General features: G+C 46.8%; 2 protein-coding genes across 3 annotated transcripts; one reads left to right on the top strand and one right to left on the bottom strand.

Moving 5' to 3' along the window:
* Positions 1 to 37: 37 nt before the first annotated feature.
* FTSJ1 (FtsJ RNA 2'-O-methyltransferase 1) lies at positions 38 to 6,609 on the top strand. 2 transcript variants are annotated; one of them, XM_073541275.1, is made up of 11 exons: positions 38 to 273; positions 1,440 to 1,570; positions 3,337 to 3,406; positions 3,498 to 3,597; positions 3,689 to 3,767; positions 3,876 to 3,928; positions 4,254 to 4,307; positions 4,400 to 4,502; positions 5,361 to 5,444; positions 5,534 to 5,637; positions 6,060 to 6,609. In XM_073541275.1, exons 1-11 carry the CDS (start codon positions 38 to 40, stop codon positions 6,273 to 6,275), a joined length of 1,230 nt encoding a protein of 409 aa, XP_073397376.1. In that variant the 3' UTR covers positions 6,276 to 6,609. The 2 variants fall into 2 exon arrangements, with proteins under 2 accessions (XP_073397376.1, XP_073397377.1); XM_073541276.1 differs by having other exon boundaries at positions 1,443 to 1,570.
* Positions 6,610 to 6,613: 4 nt separating this feature from the next.
* Positions 6,614 to 11,267, bottom strand: LOC141046686 (organic solute transporter subunit alpha-like). The gene is made up of 7 exons (XM_073541274.1): positions 11,110 to 11,267; positions 10,658 to 10,809; positions 10,358 to 10,431; positions 9,943 to 10,098; positions 9,379 to 9,490; positions 8,040 to 8,292; positions 6,614 to 7,222 (listed from the first exon to the last, which is right to left on the bottom strand). The coding sequence occupies exons 1-7, from the start codon at positions 11,174 to 11,176 to the stop codon at positions 6,771 to 6,773; spliced, it is 1,266 nt and encodes a 421-aa protein (XP_073397375.1). The 5' UTR covers positions 11,177 to 11,267; the 3' UTR covers positions 6,614 to 6,770.
* Between the last annotated feature and the right edge of the window lie 4,852 nt (positions 11,268 to 16,119).

Raw genomic sequence — 16,119 nt, forward strand, 5'->3', positions numbered from 1 at the left:
TGACGGTGTCCGCCTCTGTCAGTGCGAATAAAGCTGGATGAACGTCTCCATGGCAACTTCCGCCTTCGTCACCTCGCTGGTCTATGACGAGTCCCGCTTGGCGGGATTTCCGCCTCTGTCAGTGGAAATAAAGCTTTTCATCCCGAACAGTGTCAGTTTAATAAAGCTTGGGAGAATTTTTTTTTCTACTCTGACCGCTTCCTTACTGGCGAGCGGACATTTTTGCGGAGACTACGAGACACGAGCTCCGCCCAGAGAGCGCCGGGGAAGAAGGTGAGTGCGCGGTACCGCACGGGATGAACCGGAGCCAAGGCCGTCAGTGTGCACAGGGCAGGGCCGTGGTGCTGCGTCTCCTCTAGATAGGAGCAGCAGCGATGTAGAGGAAGTGCCCCCTCGGCTTTATTAGGAGGTTGCAGAATGTGTCATGAACCTTTTGTTATAAACCTGGAGACCCCTCCTTTAGGCTGTGTGCACATGTTGCGTTTTTTTTTCCGCTGTGAAAACGCATCCCATGCAATCCTATGGGATTCTGCACTGCTGTGCCCATGCTGTGGATATTACCACTGTGGAATCACAGCAGAAAAATCTGCAGCATGCTCATTCTTTGTGCGGAATAGCGGCGATTCCGCCGCCATAGGATTGCATCGAAGCGCTCACTTTACGCGTGTGGCTGTGCCCACCATGCATAAACGAGCGATAGTACCCAGGGTCTGGAGGAGAGCAGATTCTCCTCCAGGCCCTGGGTACCATATCCCTGTAAAGAATAAAAATAAAAAATCAGGATATACTCACCCGCTGGCAGCCCCCGGAGTTCTCCTGCCTCTCACCGCGCTCCCGGCATCTTCCGGTCCCAGTAATGCTTTGCGTGCATGACCTCTCATGACGTCGCTCTCTCGCGAGCGTGACGTCATCTCAGGTCCTTCGCGCAAAGCATTACTGGGACCGGAAGATGTCGGGAGCGCCGCAGAGCAGATCGGGGGCCGTCGGAAGGTGAGAATAACAATATTTTTAAATTATTTTTTACATTCTATCTTTTACTATTGATGCTGCATAGGCAGCCTTAATAGTAAAAACCTGGTCACACTTGTCAAGTGCTATGCTTAACAAGTGTGACCAACCTGTCAATCACTTTTCCAAGCGATGCTACAGATCGCTTAGAAAGCGCTAGCATTCTGCAAGCTAATTACACTTGCAAAACGCTTGTGTTTAATGGGAAAACGCATGCGAAGTTCGCATGCGGTTTACCTGCACGGGAGTGGCGGAAATTTCCGCAACATTTCCGAATGTGTGCACATAGCCTAATATGTCTGGTGCCGTCACTAGGAGGAGTTGGATCATTAGTAGCCCCCCCAAGTCCTGCGAGCTGCCCTTCCCCTCAAACACATATAGGCAGGGGTCGGCATTGGATGCAGGCATTTACGGCGGGTTTTCTCTCCTAGAAGAAACATCATGGGGCGCTCCTCAAAGGACAAGAGGGACATTTATTACCGGCTGGCCAAGGAGGAAGGCTGGAGAGCGCGCAGTGCCTTCAAGCTGCTGCAGCTGGACCAGGAGTATCGGCTCTTCCAAGGTATCCAGTGGCCTCCCTGCTTTGCATCTCCTTTCCACCTCATATCTCCCTCCCCCCCTCCTCACATCTCCGTCCTTTCCCCCCCTCCTCACATCTCCCTCCTTCCCCCCCCTCCTCACATCTCCCTCCTTCCCCCCCCCCTCACATCTCCCTCCTTCCCCCCCCCTCCTCACATCTCCCTCCTTCCCCCCCTCCTCACATCTCCCTCCTTCCCCCCCCTCACATCTCCCTCCTTCCCCCCTCCTCCTCACATCTCCCTCCTCCCCCCCTCCTCCTCACATCTCCCTCCTCCCCCCCCCCGTCCTCACATCTCCCTCCTTCCCCCCCCTCCTCACATCTCCCTCCTTCCCCCCCCCTCACATCTCCCTCCTTCCCCCCTCCTCCTCACATCTCCCTCCTCCCCCCCTCCTCCTCACATCTCCCTCCTTCCCCCCCCCGTCCTCACATCTCCCTCCTCCCCCCCCCCCGTCCTCACATCTCCCTCCTCCCCCCCCCCCGTCCTCACATCTCCCTCCTCCCCCCCCCCGTCCTCACATCTCCCTCCTCCCCCCCCCCCCGTCCTCACATCTCCCTCCTCCCCCCCCCCCCCCCGTCCTCACATCTCCCTCCTCCCCCCCCCCGTCCTCACATCTCCCTCCTCCCCCCCCCGTCCTCACATCTCCCTCCTCCCCCCCCCCCTCCTCACATCTCCCTCCTCCCCCCCCCTCCTCACATCTCCCTCCTTCCCCCCCCCTCCTCACATCTCCGTCCTTCCCCCTCTTTCCCTCCCCCCCCCTCACATCTCCCTCCCTGTCTGTGATGGCAGCACCTCATCCAGCTTCTGCACACACCCGATAAGATAGATCCTGTCTGTACGGGAGCTAAACATCTGGATATTGTCTTCTATGCTGTTGACCCTTGTTTAATTCTATGCCAGATCAGCAGGTGTTTTGGTCCTGAGTTACTGATAAATCACACAGATGCAAAGAGGAACTGCAGGTCACTGTTGCCGACATCCGTGCTCCTTTTTTGATTTGTCAGCCTGGAGTGATGTCATCGTTGTGATGTATCTCACAAAAAGCAAGACTGGCTAATCAGAAGAGGAGCTGGGGATGTCGGTAGATAGGAAGAGGTTCTCAGGGCTCCTGTTCAACAGCCATCAAAACTGACCTGGCCGCTGGACCTGGTCCTGCATGTTTTTTTTCAGTTGTCTCTACTCAAAAGTCCTCATAGTGCTGGAGTCAGACGCAGAGTACAGACTAAATAAAAAGTTATAGTCATTCTACTAAATCCGTACTCCGCTCTGTGCTCTCGGGCAGATGCTGTGCACTTCTAAGAATTCTTTTGAGCAATCTGTGAGGGTCTAAGGACTGATCTACAAAGTATTAACGGGCGTACAACTTATTAAAAATAGCCAGAAGTTTAGTGACTCCTTGACTGTGTGCAAGCATTGCGTTTTTGCTGCTTTTTTTTTTTTAGTGCAGATTTGTCACAAAACCTGTAGGGTTTCCTGATTCCAGCAAAGTGAGTGAGAATCCTGAAGTCTCATGCACACAGTGATTATTTGTGACCTGCAGATTTGGTGCAGGTGTAAATCTTCTTGATGTCAGTTCTTTAAGCTTTTTGCTGCTGATTTCATCCATACTAATGAGCGTGGAAAAATCTGCACCAAAATGCACATTTTTGCTTCTGCGTGTCAAGAGGTGTAGAAATGTCTGCACCAAATACTTAATGTGTGCACAGACCCTTTAACAGATAAAGCAGCAGCTCTTGTGTTCCTTCCCCAGGAGTACAGAGAGCGGTGGACCTGTGTGCGGCCCCCGGGAGTTGGAGCCAGGTTCTTAGCAGGAAGCTCAGGTGAATGGCGTTTTCTATGCCAAATCTGAAGCCCCATGAGGCGTGCAGAAGCTGCAGCAAGTAATCAGTGTCTTCCCTCCTGTCTCCTCAGGTCCAGCAATGAGACTACAGAAGTGAAGATTGTAGCAGTGGATCTTCAGGCAATGGCTCCTCTACCCGGAGTTATCCAGATACAAGGAGATATTACCAAGGTGATTTGTGTTTGGAAGAAACCTTCACCGTCTTCTGCTGAATTTGTCAGTCTGGACTGGAATTGTAAATAAACTGGTTTCCTATTTTCAGGTCTCCACCGCTCATGAGATCATCCAACACTTTGAGGGTCAGCCTGCGGATCTCGTGGTGTGTGACGGGGCACCTGATGGTAATATCGGATATCTCTCCCATCGCCTCAGCTTTGCACCATATGTTGCTTGGGTTTGTTAGGATGTTGTTGTTTTATGCAATATCATTTTTTTTTTATGGCTTGTAGTTACTGGACTGCACGATATTGATGAGTACATTCAGGCTCAGCTTCTACTGGCGGTGAGTGTCCTTCCAGAAGCAAGACCTAGTACCTTGTGAGAGAATATGGGTACTTACTCACATTTCCACCCTGCTACAACAACCACATTAAATCTGTAATCGATGAAGGAAAAATATTAGCACTGCACCTATGGAGAACCATATAACAATAGAAACCGTGATAGAAGGATTCTGTGGCTGCATCTGTCCATTACAATTTCCACCAGAACTGTCACCCAACTTTTCCAGAATCCTGAGTGGCATGTCTGCCTGGTGTACAAAATAATGGGTGGTTTATGGCTTGTGTTCACAAGCTGTAGTAATGCTGTATTTGATTTCCTTGCAGGCTTTAAACATCACAACTCATGTGCTGAGAGCAGGGGGCACATTTGTGGCTAAGGTGAGTGACCTGTTTATTGCCATCTCTCTACCTTTCCTGGCCATATCTCCTGAAGATGAGAACATTTTTTGTTTAAAATTCTCTATTTTTAGATTTTTCGTGGAAAAGATGTCACACTCCTGTATTCCCAGCTCAAGATCTTTTTCCGAGAAGTCACATGTGCCAAGCCTCGGAGCAGCCGCAACTCCAGTATAGGTAAAGCACATGTACTGAAATCCTAGAATCTCTGAATGGGCTTCACGGAGATCACCCCCAAATGCAATAATTCCTCCTTCATAATATATCTGTACAGGGAAGCTCAGAGCTGACAATTGGAGATCATTCTCTATATCAGTGCTGTCATTGCATGTTGTGAGCCCATAGTTTCACAGCAGCTGTAGGATGCTGATTCCTGCTTTGTATCTGGTACAGTCCAGACTGCAACATTAAAGGTGTTGTTCACTACTAGGACAAGCCTTCCTCAATCTCAATGTTTGCCCCGTGAAAATAATATTACTTATACTCACCGCCCATGCCGGCGCTGTTCTCGTGGTGTCGGCACTCTCGCGCCCAGGGCACTGCGGTTGTGATGACACATGAGCCCTGCATCCAATCAGCGCTGGAGTCACTGTCCCCAGCTTCTGGGGTATGAGTAATAAGAGGGAGTGAGCGGCCAGCCGCAGACCGGACCTCCTCTTGATTACTAATACGCCCAAAGGAGGGGACAGTGACGCCAGCGCTGATTGGGTGCAGGGCTCACGTGTAATAACAACGGCACATGAGCACCAGGACCGCAAGTGTCAACACTGCAGAAATGGTTTCGGTGCAGGAGGTGAGTATTTGTTTTTATTTTCACAGGGGCAAACATTCAGATTGAGAAGGTGTTGTCCTAGTAGTGAACAATCCTTTTAAATATAGATGATCCCATTATACAGAAGAGGCAATCTGGAGTTAATATTGGTTGGTCTCGTGCCAGGCCTTTTCTCTCTTACACACCTATATCCTAAGAGATGTATGAAGCAGACAGTATTCTTATTTCACTGCATGTTAGTAATTCATTTTTCTCCTGTACAGAGGCATTTGTTATATGCCAGGGATACAGCCCGCCAGAGGGATATATACCCAACATGTCAAATCCACTACTGGACCACTGCTATAGTGAGTGCCAAATACACAGATATCTGGATTTTGTGACCTTGATATAGGAACGTGAGATTGAATATTTAATATTTTTTACCTTTTTTTAGATGTGGACTTTAACCAGCTTGAGGGTCCAAACCGTGTAATAGTTCCATTCCTGGCCTGTGGAGACTTGAGTGCTTACGACTCCGACAAGACGTACCCTCTACAGGTAATGTGACTCAACCCCAGGAGGTCTTGCTGTACATGGAGGCATCAGGGTAAGGTGACTCAACCCCATGAGGCCTTGCTATGCGTGGAGGCATCAGGGTAAGGTGACTCAACCCCATGAGGCCTTGCTATGCGTGGAGGCATCAGGGTAAGGTGACTCAACCCAAGTATGCCTTACTATGTGTGGAGGCATCAGGGTATGGTCACTCAACCCCAGTAGGCCTTGCTGTGCATGGAGGCAGCAGGGTAAGGTCACTCAACACCAGGAGGCCTTACTGTGCATGGAGGCATCAGGGTAAGGTCACTAAACCCCAGGAGGCTTTGCTGTGCATGGAGCCATCAGGGTACGGTAACTCAACTCCAGGAGGCATTGCTTTACATGGACTCAATAGTACTAAATGCTTCTGGTCTTTTCCCCTACAGCTGGAAAATGGTAAAGAATACTGCTATGTGCCCCCAAATCAGCCCCCTATTCGTCCGCCATATCAGGAGGCCTGCTTTTTAAAGAAGAACAATCTCCTAGCAAAAGAAAGGCCAGTTTCACCCATGAACACCCCTTTAACCACGACAAACGGTGAAGATGAAGCGTCAAGTGTTTGTGAGGGGGCCGCTATCCAGAAACTATCCATTTCCTCTTGATTATTTAGCAGCTGCTGCCTGCGGCTCGTCCACTTCTGCGTCAGCAGGCGAATGGCTCTGATGACGTCTGGTCCACAGGTGCCTGGAGGACATGTACATGGCTGCTAGGTATCTGTACACGACTTGATTTAATGTACAGGACTGGTGCACACGTCCTGGCAGGCACCTGTCGACAGTTACCAGCGCCGCTCTGCTACTGATGAGCGTGGCGGAGCAACCCTTTAATATTTAAAAATATTATGTGTTTTAAGTTGATGATTTGTTCAATTTTTTTTTTATGAAAAACTTTTATTTATTACAATTTTATTGCAACAAATAAACAAGGTTTTATCCACCGGCATGTCAGCATGGAGTGTGGGTATAAAGGGCGGACAGGGGAGTGAAATATGTGAACGCCAGATATCTTCTCCGGGATATTTCACAAACCTATTTAAAGCTTTGGCCACCAACCAACTTGTCTCTTGTGGGTGCCATCTTTTTCCATGGGATTAGCTTTCAGACTACTGTTGCATCATTGATGCCAATATAGTTTATCTGAGCTTGTACTTGTAGTCCCCCCTTGGCTGATGCTTGTGGTTTTGCTGCTTCATAGGCATCTGTAGGAGTCGTGTTCATGTTTCCCATTTCTATGTCTCGGGACTGAGGTTTGGCCATACTTTGTCTGGGTAGGGTCACGTTGTTCTGCAGGAAGTCATATTTGTCAAGTGGCGCATGCTCGATGTGGCAGAGCGTCTCATCTCCCTCACTCATGTAACCAGCGTTGTTGCCCCTCAGATCCTCCTCTGAGAGTCTGTACAGGTCCATCAGCATGGTCTGAGAGGATTTATTATGCATCTCCTGCCGGCTGATAGAGTCATTGTCCGAGCACGGCTCCACCCTCCGAAAACAGTAACGGGCAAAGAGACTGATGAAAAACATCTCCATTGTTATGGAATAATTGTAGATGGCTGCGGAGCGGAAAAAATGGGAAAACTTACTACGGTGCAGAAGTCTGATGCAAATTGGACCCCTGAGCATAGAAACAGATATCGACGTGGATGAAATACAAGCTTTACTGGACCTTTTCCACAAATGTCTACATCACCTCCTCCGATCCTTCCGCTCCATAACGCGCTGTCTGCACTTTCAACTGAATTTTCAACAGTCCCTTAAATAAGATTTTCCACTTACAGGTAGGCATTTTTCCAACTGGATAGTTCTCTCACGACCACTTAATCTGGAGAGATTTTATCTAACACCAGAAGGATGATGGATAAACGGTGCCAATAAAACATCCTTTCAAGGGGATCTGCCATCAGGCCTCACACTACAAGCTGTAGATCTGATGAGGCTGTTGTACTTACTTTGATACGCCATGCCAGAATTGCTGTATAACACTTTATGAAAGTTAAAACTCATATCTAACTCCCACCTAATTTAACTAACGGCTCCTCCTTGTCCCTTCTCCCTGTTGTAGCTGAGATCGCCCACTGCTCAGTACAAGCTGCATGAATACACTATGACTACCCTCTCACTCTGCACTCATTTTAATACTGGAATTATATCACTATTTGGATACAGATTTTCACAGTAAGCACACTAGCCTCATCAGGTCTACGATATCTAATAATGTATGTATTGTGAAATCTGATTTCAGATCTTGCTCAGTGTAACTCATGGCCACATCATGGCGCTGTGTAGATATTAAATCTCTGATGACGGCATAATGCCCAACAATAACATCTACCCGTCTATATAGCCAAAATATCATGTGACGTCACTTACTCTGAGAGCGCGTCTCCACCGTGAAGGGCGGGACACAAGGAATGGCTCCCAGGGCTGACATGGTCTCTAGGATCCCGTTCTGCAGCCCACACAAGACCAGCACCAGGGTGATGCAGATGAACTTGGATCTTGGACTGTACCCCTCCAAGGCTTTCTTTGTGGCTTTGTAGAACAGCAGGTAGCCGTAGAAAGAGAGGAAAGTAGACAGGCTGATGATGATGTTGATGTAGGAGTTGGGGTTGGTGTAGTCCACCTGGAAGCCATAAAATAGACCTAAAGAAATGCTTTTTGCCATCTAGAATTGCAGCCGTCGCATACAGATCTAGGGCTTGTCATCCATATTGAATCAGTAAGTGTAAAATAGATTTTGTATAAAAAGTATATGTAAAACCCTTTTCTCCGAGCACAGGAATGGAGGGACGGAGCGTAAGACTGGTTTGGTGTGTGTCATGCCCTTCAGTTTAACTGGGTAGTTAGGCTGTGTGCACACGCTGCGGATTTTGCTGCGGTTCCGCAGCGGTTTTGGCCGCTGCGGACCCGCAGCAGTTTTTGCTGCGATGTACAGTAGCATGATTCCCTATGGGAATCAAAAACCGCAATGCAGACGGTGCGGAATTTTCCGCGCGGATTATCTGCGGTTTTCAATCCGCAGAAAGAATTGACATGTCAATTCTTTCTGCGGATTCTGCTGCGGTTTGCCATCTCCTCCATTGAGGAGATGAAAAACCGCAGGGCAAAACCGCAGAGCAATCCGCAGGTCTTTTGACCTGCAGTTTCACCTGCGGATTTTACAAAATCCGCGCGGATGAATCCGCACCTAATCCGCAGCGTGTGCACACAGCCGCAGCGTGCACTCTAGTCAAATACAGACAAGGTGCAGGTGCAACAGACCTGTAGGTCCGAAATACAAGTTAATTAAATTCACCGCACACTCAAACAGACTTTATGAAAATAGGTGTTCATTATATTACATGTGGCCATTACATGACAGGCGCGGGAGCGCTTCCTTCTCTCAGCACACATCAGCCATTTATCTTGGTATTTCTTCTTGAGAGATTCTCCTCTCCTTCTGCACCCTTTACAAACCTCCAATATTGGAATAAGCGATAATATGATAAAGGCTCGGGCTGAGCGGAAACGTCTTTTATTTATATCGCTTCCACTGTGTGCTATATTCCTGTTTGGCTCCCACATGTAATAAAATGAACACCTATTTGCATAAAGTCTGTTTGAGTGTGCGGTGAATTTAATTAACATGCCCTTCAGTTAGTCATGTGGAAACTAGAGGCACTATGTTAGTGATAATAGAGCAAAGCCGTCCATGTTTATTCATACTCACATCCCCGTAGTCATACTTCTCATCAGTCCAGAGAATGAGGCCCATGAAGAACAGAAGGGTCCGCACCACTGACAGCTGGTACACGGCAATATTCATCCACCGCAAGTTACTCCTGAGACAGGGAGCAAGACATGCTGGACTGTTCTGTACAAGTATCACGGGAAGTATCAACATCTACATCCTGCTCGGGGTTAGGCCCAATTCACACATCCTTATTTTCTAAGGAGCAGCACACAGATGGCAGCTATGTGCTGTCCATTATATCATGGACCCATTCATGGTTGGCGAATCAGCGCTAACTCGGACGTGTTTCCCTTTTTTTGCAGACCGGTGGTCCAGGTGTGTGAAAAGACCGTCTTATATCATTTTTTTTAAAATAAGTTTTTCAAAAAAAGCTTTATGGTTTTTAGAGAGCCAGACCCTCAACATCACCCTATGTTTTGCCCCTTTGATAAGCTCGTGAACACTAGAACCCACCTCCTCCATTTATGTTTTGCGTCAAAATTGTGTTTTTTTTCTCCCGATGCCCACGCCACAAGTAGGGCATCATTCTAATGAACCCACCTGTTCACAACGATGTTGGGGAAACAGCAGCAACAGCAGCACGGCGGCGGGTTGGGGGCGACAGTCTGGCCCCCCAGTTCTTCCAACATTCTTGCTTTACCACCGAAGAAATCTGTTATCAGGTCCAAGAATTTCCAGAGTGTTATGGAGTGATATCTGCAAACAGACAGGAACGGTGATGATGCCACGTCCATAAGTCAGACTGGCAGCTGAGGGGTGACAGCTGCAGCAGTGATTGCCCGCAGCAGGAGCGATGGCATTGTGTATGAATGAGATTTATCTGCCTCTCTGGCATTGGGGAAATTATACAGAGCCCCCAAATATGCACCCAGCCTACTTCCACTGTAAGACACCTCTGGGGGGGCACTGTTCTTAGAGTATGTAGACAAATGTGTTCAGAGTAATGACAACTTACATGGAAGCCACGAAGTTACAGATGGAGGAGGAGCGTGGAATGTACATCCCTATAATGGAGGTGATACAGATTACCTGGCCAAGGAGAAATAAAGGAGCTGTTAACCCATAATTCACCAAACCAGCCACAGCGTCTTCACTTGACTTTAAATATCGAATGTTGTCTTGCAAATACTCTACAGGGAGCTCCACCTGATTATATTTTGTTGTGACGAGGATACATTAACCCCTCTTCTCCCAGAGCATACACATCTATATAACTGTACGTATGTTTACTCTTTGCACAGCCCTAAATTCTTACCGGATACACCCCCAGAATCCATAAGTACAGGCAGGTTCTGCGCGTGCTCCGAACATTCCGCAGGAAGAACCCCATCTCCTCCAGAAATAACGCCAGCTGCACACACCCGACCAGTACGGGAATGATGAATATCCACAGGTCCTTCTTTATCACTATAGAGGTGAATAGCACAGAAGGGTAGATGGCGGGTAAACAGCAGGGGGCACTCTCCTGAGAGTGTGGGAAAGAGGTCCCACCAGATGACACATTAAAGCTAGACGATGACAATAGAGGAAAGTCATAGCCAGCTCAGCAATGACCACATGTTCAGCCAACGCTACCCAAGACGTGTTACGATGACCATGCTTGCCCAATGTATCGGCCTAGTGCAGCTTATATGAGGGGTGTGAGCTTTTCAGCATCAGCCTATAGCCCTGTGTACTGTATAAGCTTATGTATAAGCGCCATACTACCTTGGAAAAACTCTGATGATAGGGGGAAACTCCCCCCATCCAAGGAACAGTTGGCCCCCTTCACCATGCTGGGCTCCCGTCGTTCCGGTTAATCTTCTGAGCCATCCATCTTTTCTGGGCGGCCTCTTCCCATTTCCTGAGACATCCGCCTCCTTCTCGGATCCAGAGGTCTCCCTCTACTCGAGGATGCTCCCAGCCTCTGTGCATTAATCATTAATAGGGACTGGTGCAGGCGTCCAGGTAACTGACTGAAGTCCATAGGTGACATCTACCTGGATACGGCGTCGTTCACACCCACCTTTCCATTGATCATCATTATAGTGCTGCATTATGAATCTGTAGACAAAGATTGTGATGTGACCCTGAAATCCAAATGTCCTAAACGAGGTCATGTTACTCAGATGCCCCTTACAAAAACCATTTACCTTGAATTTGTCAGGTCCAATAATTTCTACAGTAGCGGAAAGTGGAAATTGTTCTCCGGAAATAAATAAAGCTTATTGAGATGTGGTCACAGTCACACCCCTGACCCTGGGTACGAAGCCTCCCCAAATAAAAGGGCAATAGGAAATGTCTACTATCACTGTTCAAGAGACCACCACCAATACATTGGACCACTGAAATTTGGGAAATATTGGGAATAATATATATGATCTCACAAGTCAATAAGTAACCCCAGAACATGCATGTTTATGGCTGGGCTCCTGGAAAGGCCTGACTTCTGTATGACCCCGTTTACTACACTCTCCATTGCTAGGTTTTATGGCTGTGGTGTTATTACTGTAGAGCAAAGGAAGGAGCGTTTTATGATTATTGGTGTCTACAAGTCTTTTGGATTATTCCAGGAAATCTGGAGACCTGACACCAACACCAAGATGGGTAAGTAAATATATATGTACTGTATGGATGGACATATTCACATACGTTATGACTGGGCACTGAACTTGGGTTACTCCCTGTGTATAACATACCGGACCTCAGCCCCATCCCATAATGGAGATTGTGAGCTCGGCCTCCCCAACAGCAGGGTCTGACCTTACAAATGTTCTTCTGGATGACGGGGCAAAAATTCCCTGAGACACCTCCAAAATCTTGTAGAAAACCTTCCCAGAAGAGCGGGAGCCGTTATATTTGAGGAAGGGCGACTCCATATTAATGTAAGGGAGGTCAGAAAAAGCCCTGAATATGGATGTGGAGGGGGCATGCACATTTCTCCAAATAGTTTGTGTTTATATAATACAGCTTTCATATATATGTATATGCCTATACACTTAGGTCCAAAATTATTTGGCCAGTGACCGGATTTTGGTGATTTCAGCGCTGCAGGACACAACTGAAGTGGAAACTTTCAGGTTTAATTAAAGGGGTTGAACAAAAATATAATGTGGCACGTTTAGTAATTGCAGTTATTTTTCTATGGCGCCTCCTTATTTCAGGGGTTCAAAAGCAATTGGACAAATTAACTTTATCATAAATAAAATGTTCATTTTTAATTCTTTGAAGAGAATACTTTGCAGGTAATGAAATCTGGGACCTTGGATGTTATCATCGCTGGGTTTCCTCCATTCTGAGGTTTTGCGGCCTTTCCTGCAGTGACTTCAATTGTTGCTTGTGGGTCTTTCTACCTTACGTTTTGTCTGCAGCCTCTGAAATGCGTCTCTATGGGCTGAGATCTGGTGATGATGACTCAGCCATTGCAGAATATTGCACTTCTTTGCTTTCGCCGGATGTTTTGGGTCATTGTCCATGTCTTGTGAAGTACCAACAGATTAACCTATCTGCATTTGGTTGAATCTGAGCAGAGTATCACCCTGTACACGCAAGATTCACCCAGCTGCTTCTGTCTTCAGTCACGTCATCAATAAACACTAGCATCACATGGCCTCCACCATGTGTCACAGAGGGTGTGCAGTGCTGAGTATCATGATCTGTATCAAACCTTCTCCATACTTTCATCTTCCCATCATTCTGGTACAGGTTGATCTTAGTTTCATCTGTCCATAGAATGCTTTTCCAGAACTGGATGACTTCTTTAGATGTTTTTTGGCAAAGTATAATCTGGTCTTTATACTTTTAAGGCTGATGAATGGTTTGCACCTTGTGTATTTGCTCTCATGAACTCTTCTCTTTATGCTAGACTTAGATACTGAAACAGCAACTTCCTGGAGACTTTTCTTCACTTGGGCAGATGTTGTGAAGGCGGTTTCTTCACCATGGAAAGGATTCTGCGATCATATACCACTGTTGTCTTCCATTGACATCCAGGCCTTTTTGAGTTCCCGAGCTCATCAGTGCACTTTTTTTCAAGTGTACCAAACTGTTGATTTCACTCCTCCTAACATTTCTGCTGTCTCTCTGATGAATTTCCATTTTTTTCAGCCTAATGATGGTCTTTTTCACTTCCATTGAGAGCTCTTTTGGCTGCATGTTGTGGGTTTACAACAACAGCTTCCAAATGCAAATGCTACACCCGGAATCAGCTCCAGACCTTTTCCTGCTTAATTGATGATGGATTAACGAGGGAAAAGTCCATGCAACCCATTAAAGAGGTTTGGAGATAATTGTCCAATTACTTTTAGTCCTTTGAAAAAGAGGCAGCTACATATTAAAGATTAGTAATTCCTAAACCCTTATTCCAATTAGGATGTGAATACCCTGAAATAAAAGCTAAGAGTCTGCACTTTAAATCTGTATTGATTATATAACTGTATCCTGAATATGATTTGGTAAAAGGCTAAAATTTCAAAATTTGTGTCACTGTTCAAATATTTTTGGACGTAACTGTATATCATTGCTTACTTGTTTGCCGTTTTTTTTAAATTTCAGGCCTTTACCTGCACCTCTGCTCCTGTGGCCCTATGACAACACGGATGGTGGTTCCTCTTAGTGGCATAACATTTTGCCCTATGCTGGCAACATGGTGGCACGATGATGTGTTCCTGTTCGGGGCACCCATTAAGCTGTTCGACCTCCTGAGCAGGTAAAGCCATTTGTAATAAGTCGGAGCCATCTCAGCGACTTTTTTTCTGAGGACTGAACTACACTGACACATGTGATTGCAATTCACAGCAAATCCCTATGATAACACAGAAGCATTAAAGTGCAGAATGGGAAGTGTTGTCATCATGAGGATGCAGACATTCATAATCTGGTAATGAGCAGAATAGTGGGTAGGGTAAATCTTGTGTCTATGGCTGAGGCTTATAGGTGCAGACATTTTTAATTTAATTTTTTTTTTTGTGCCCAATCCGAGATCAAAATCTCCTGTATGTGATGTCAGCCCTTTTTGTGTTAGTCATTGAAAAGATATTGTGATTAAAAAAAGCAAAAACTAAAACAACAATATAGATTCTATCCCTACCAGTGGGAAGAGCCGTATTTGGCCATGTTGGGGTTAATGCAGTGAGGGGGATGACACTGGGAGCAGGGGATGGGTCCTCTCTGTGCCTGGGTCAGCACATCCCTTCCTGAATATGTAGAATCTCTGCCCAGTTCTGGAATCTGCCCCTTCTCTCAGGCACTGTGGGGGCATTCAGGGAATAAATGTGGGTGGTGCCAGGACCTGCGTGTTCAGAGCACAGAGACCCTCACACTCCATCATACAAACCCAGCCACTGGGGCAAGATGCCAGAGGGAAAAGGTACATTGTGCGCTGCAGCTGAGCATGGCAGACCTAATGGGAAGCGGAATCTGGATCATCTGCATCCAAAGGGGGACCCCTGCATTGTTAGGACCCCTGCACTGACAGCTGTGTTTGGGAACGGGGGGGACTATGACTAATTAGTCAGGATTTCTGCTCCTAGGATTGCTCTAGGTGGTGGTGCCCACACTGATATGGTATCTGACTCAGGCAAATATTTACTGGGGATTCAGGGGTCTTTCTGGTGGTGGATTGGCGGTCACACGTTCGCATGTAATTTGGAGTAATTGGTTCTGTTTTCACCCGCAGGGGACAAGTCCGAGAGAACTCTGTACAAGGTAAGTGTAGCCTGGGGCCGGGCTTTCGGACGGTGGAAGAGGGGGCTTATAAGAAAAATGAAACAATCACTAAATGGGCCAGATGAGATAATATATTTCTTGTATTTCTCTTTCTTGTGCCGCCTTGTGGCTGCCGTACCCATATATCAATAATTTGCTTAGACAAACTTCCCCATAGACTTGTAACATGGAGAAATGTAAATCGCGTAATGAAACCTTTCACCAGAGTTCGCAATACGAAGCGTGTACACCTGATGAGGCCGGTGTGTTTACTTTGATAATCTATGTCAGGATGGCTCTAGTCTACAGCATAATCCCGATATTAATACGAGCATCCCTTGAATCCAGCTAGAGCTCATTTAATATCAGTCAGAAAAACTTTCATGACGGATGATACTTTTAAAATACATGTAAAAATGGCTGTAAGTATACCAGTCTTAGCAGATCCAAGATATTTATTAAGGCTATGTGCACACATAGTTTTCGGTGGTGCGGATTTTTCCGCACGGTTTTTGGAAAAACCGCAGGTCAAAAAGACCTGCGGTTTACCCCTGAGGTTTCACACCTCTACAATGGAGATGTGAAACCGCAGCGGATTCCGCACAAAGAATTGACATGCTGCGGATTGTAACCCGCAGCAAATCCGCAGCATGTGCACAGCGTTTTTGGTTTTACGATTGAAAATAATGGTACCGTACAACGCAGCAGAAACTGCTCCGGACACGCAGGGCCAGAAACGCTGCGGATCCGCAGCAGAATCCGCACCGTGTGCACATAGCCTAATAAATCTATGCAGTTTTTATTGTGAAATCTGATGATCGATCCTATTTAAAGAGAGATTAAATTGAAACCTGTTCCTGATTTATTGCGCCTTTCCGTCCAGAAGGAGAGAGGTCTAGGGTTAGCTTATATGCCAGCGCTTTCTGCACCAAATGAGAAGGAAAAATAGTGAGTGGTCAGGATCCTTTCACTTGCTAAGATGGGAATCTTGTTCGCCAGTCTTTTCTTGTGACGATCTGAACCTTTATTCCC

The sequence above is a fragment of the Dendrobates tinctorius genome, unplaced genomic scaffold (assembly GCF_039654945.1).
Source record: "Dendrobates tinctorius isolate UK_male_01 unplaced genomic scaffold, ASM3965494v1 ptg000120l, whole genome shotgun sequence".
Classification (NCBI taxonomy): domain Eukaryota; kingdom Metazoa; phylum Chordata; class Amphibia; order Anura; family Dendrobatidae; genus Dendrobates; species Dendrobates tinctorius.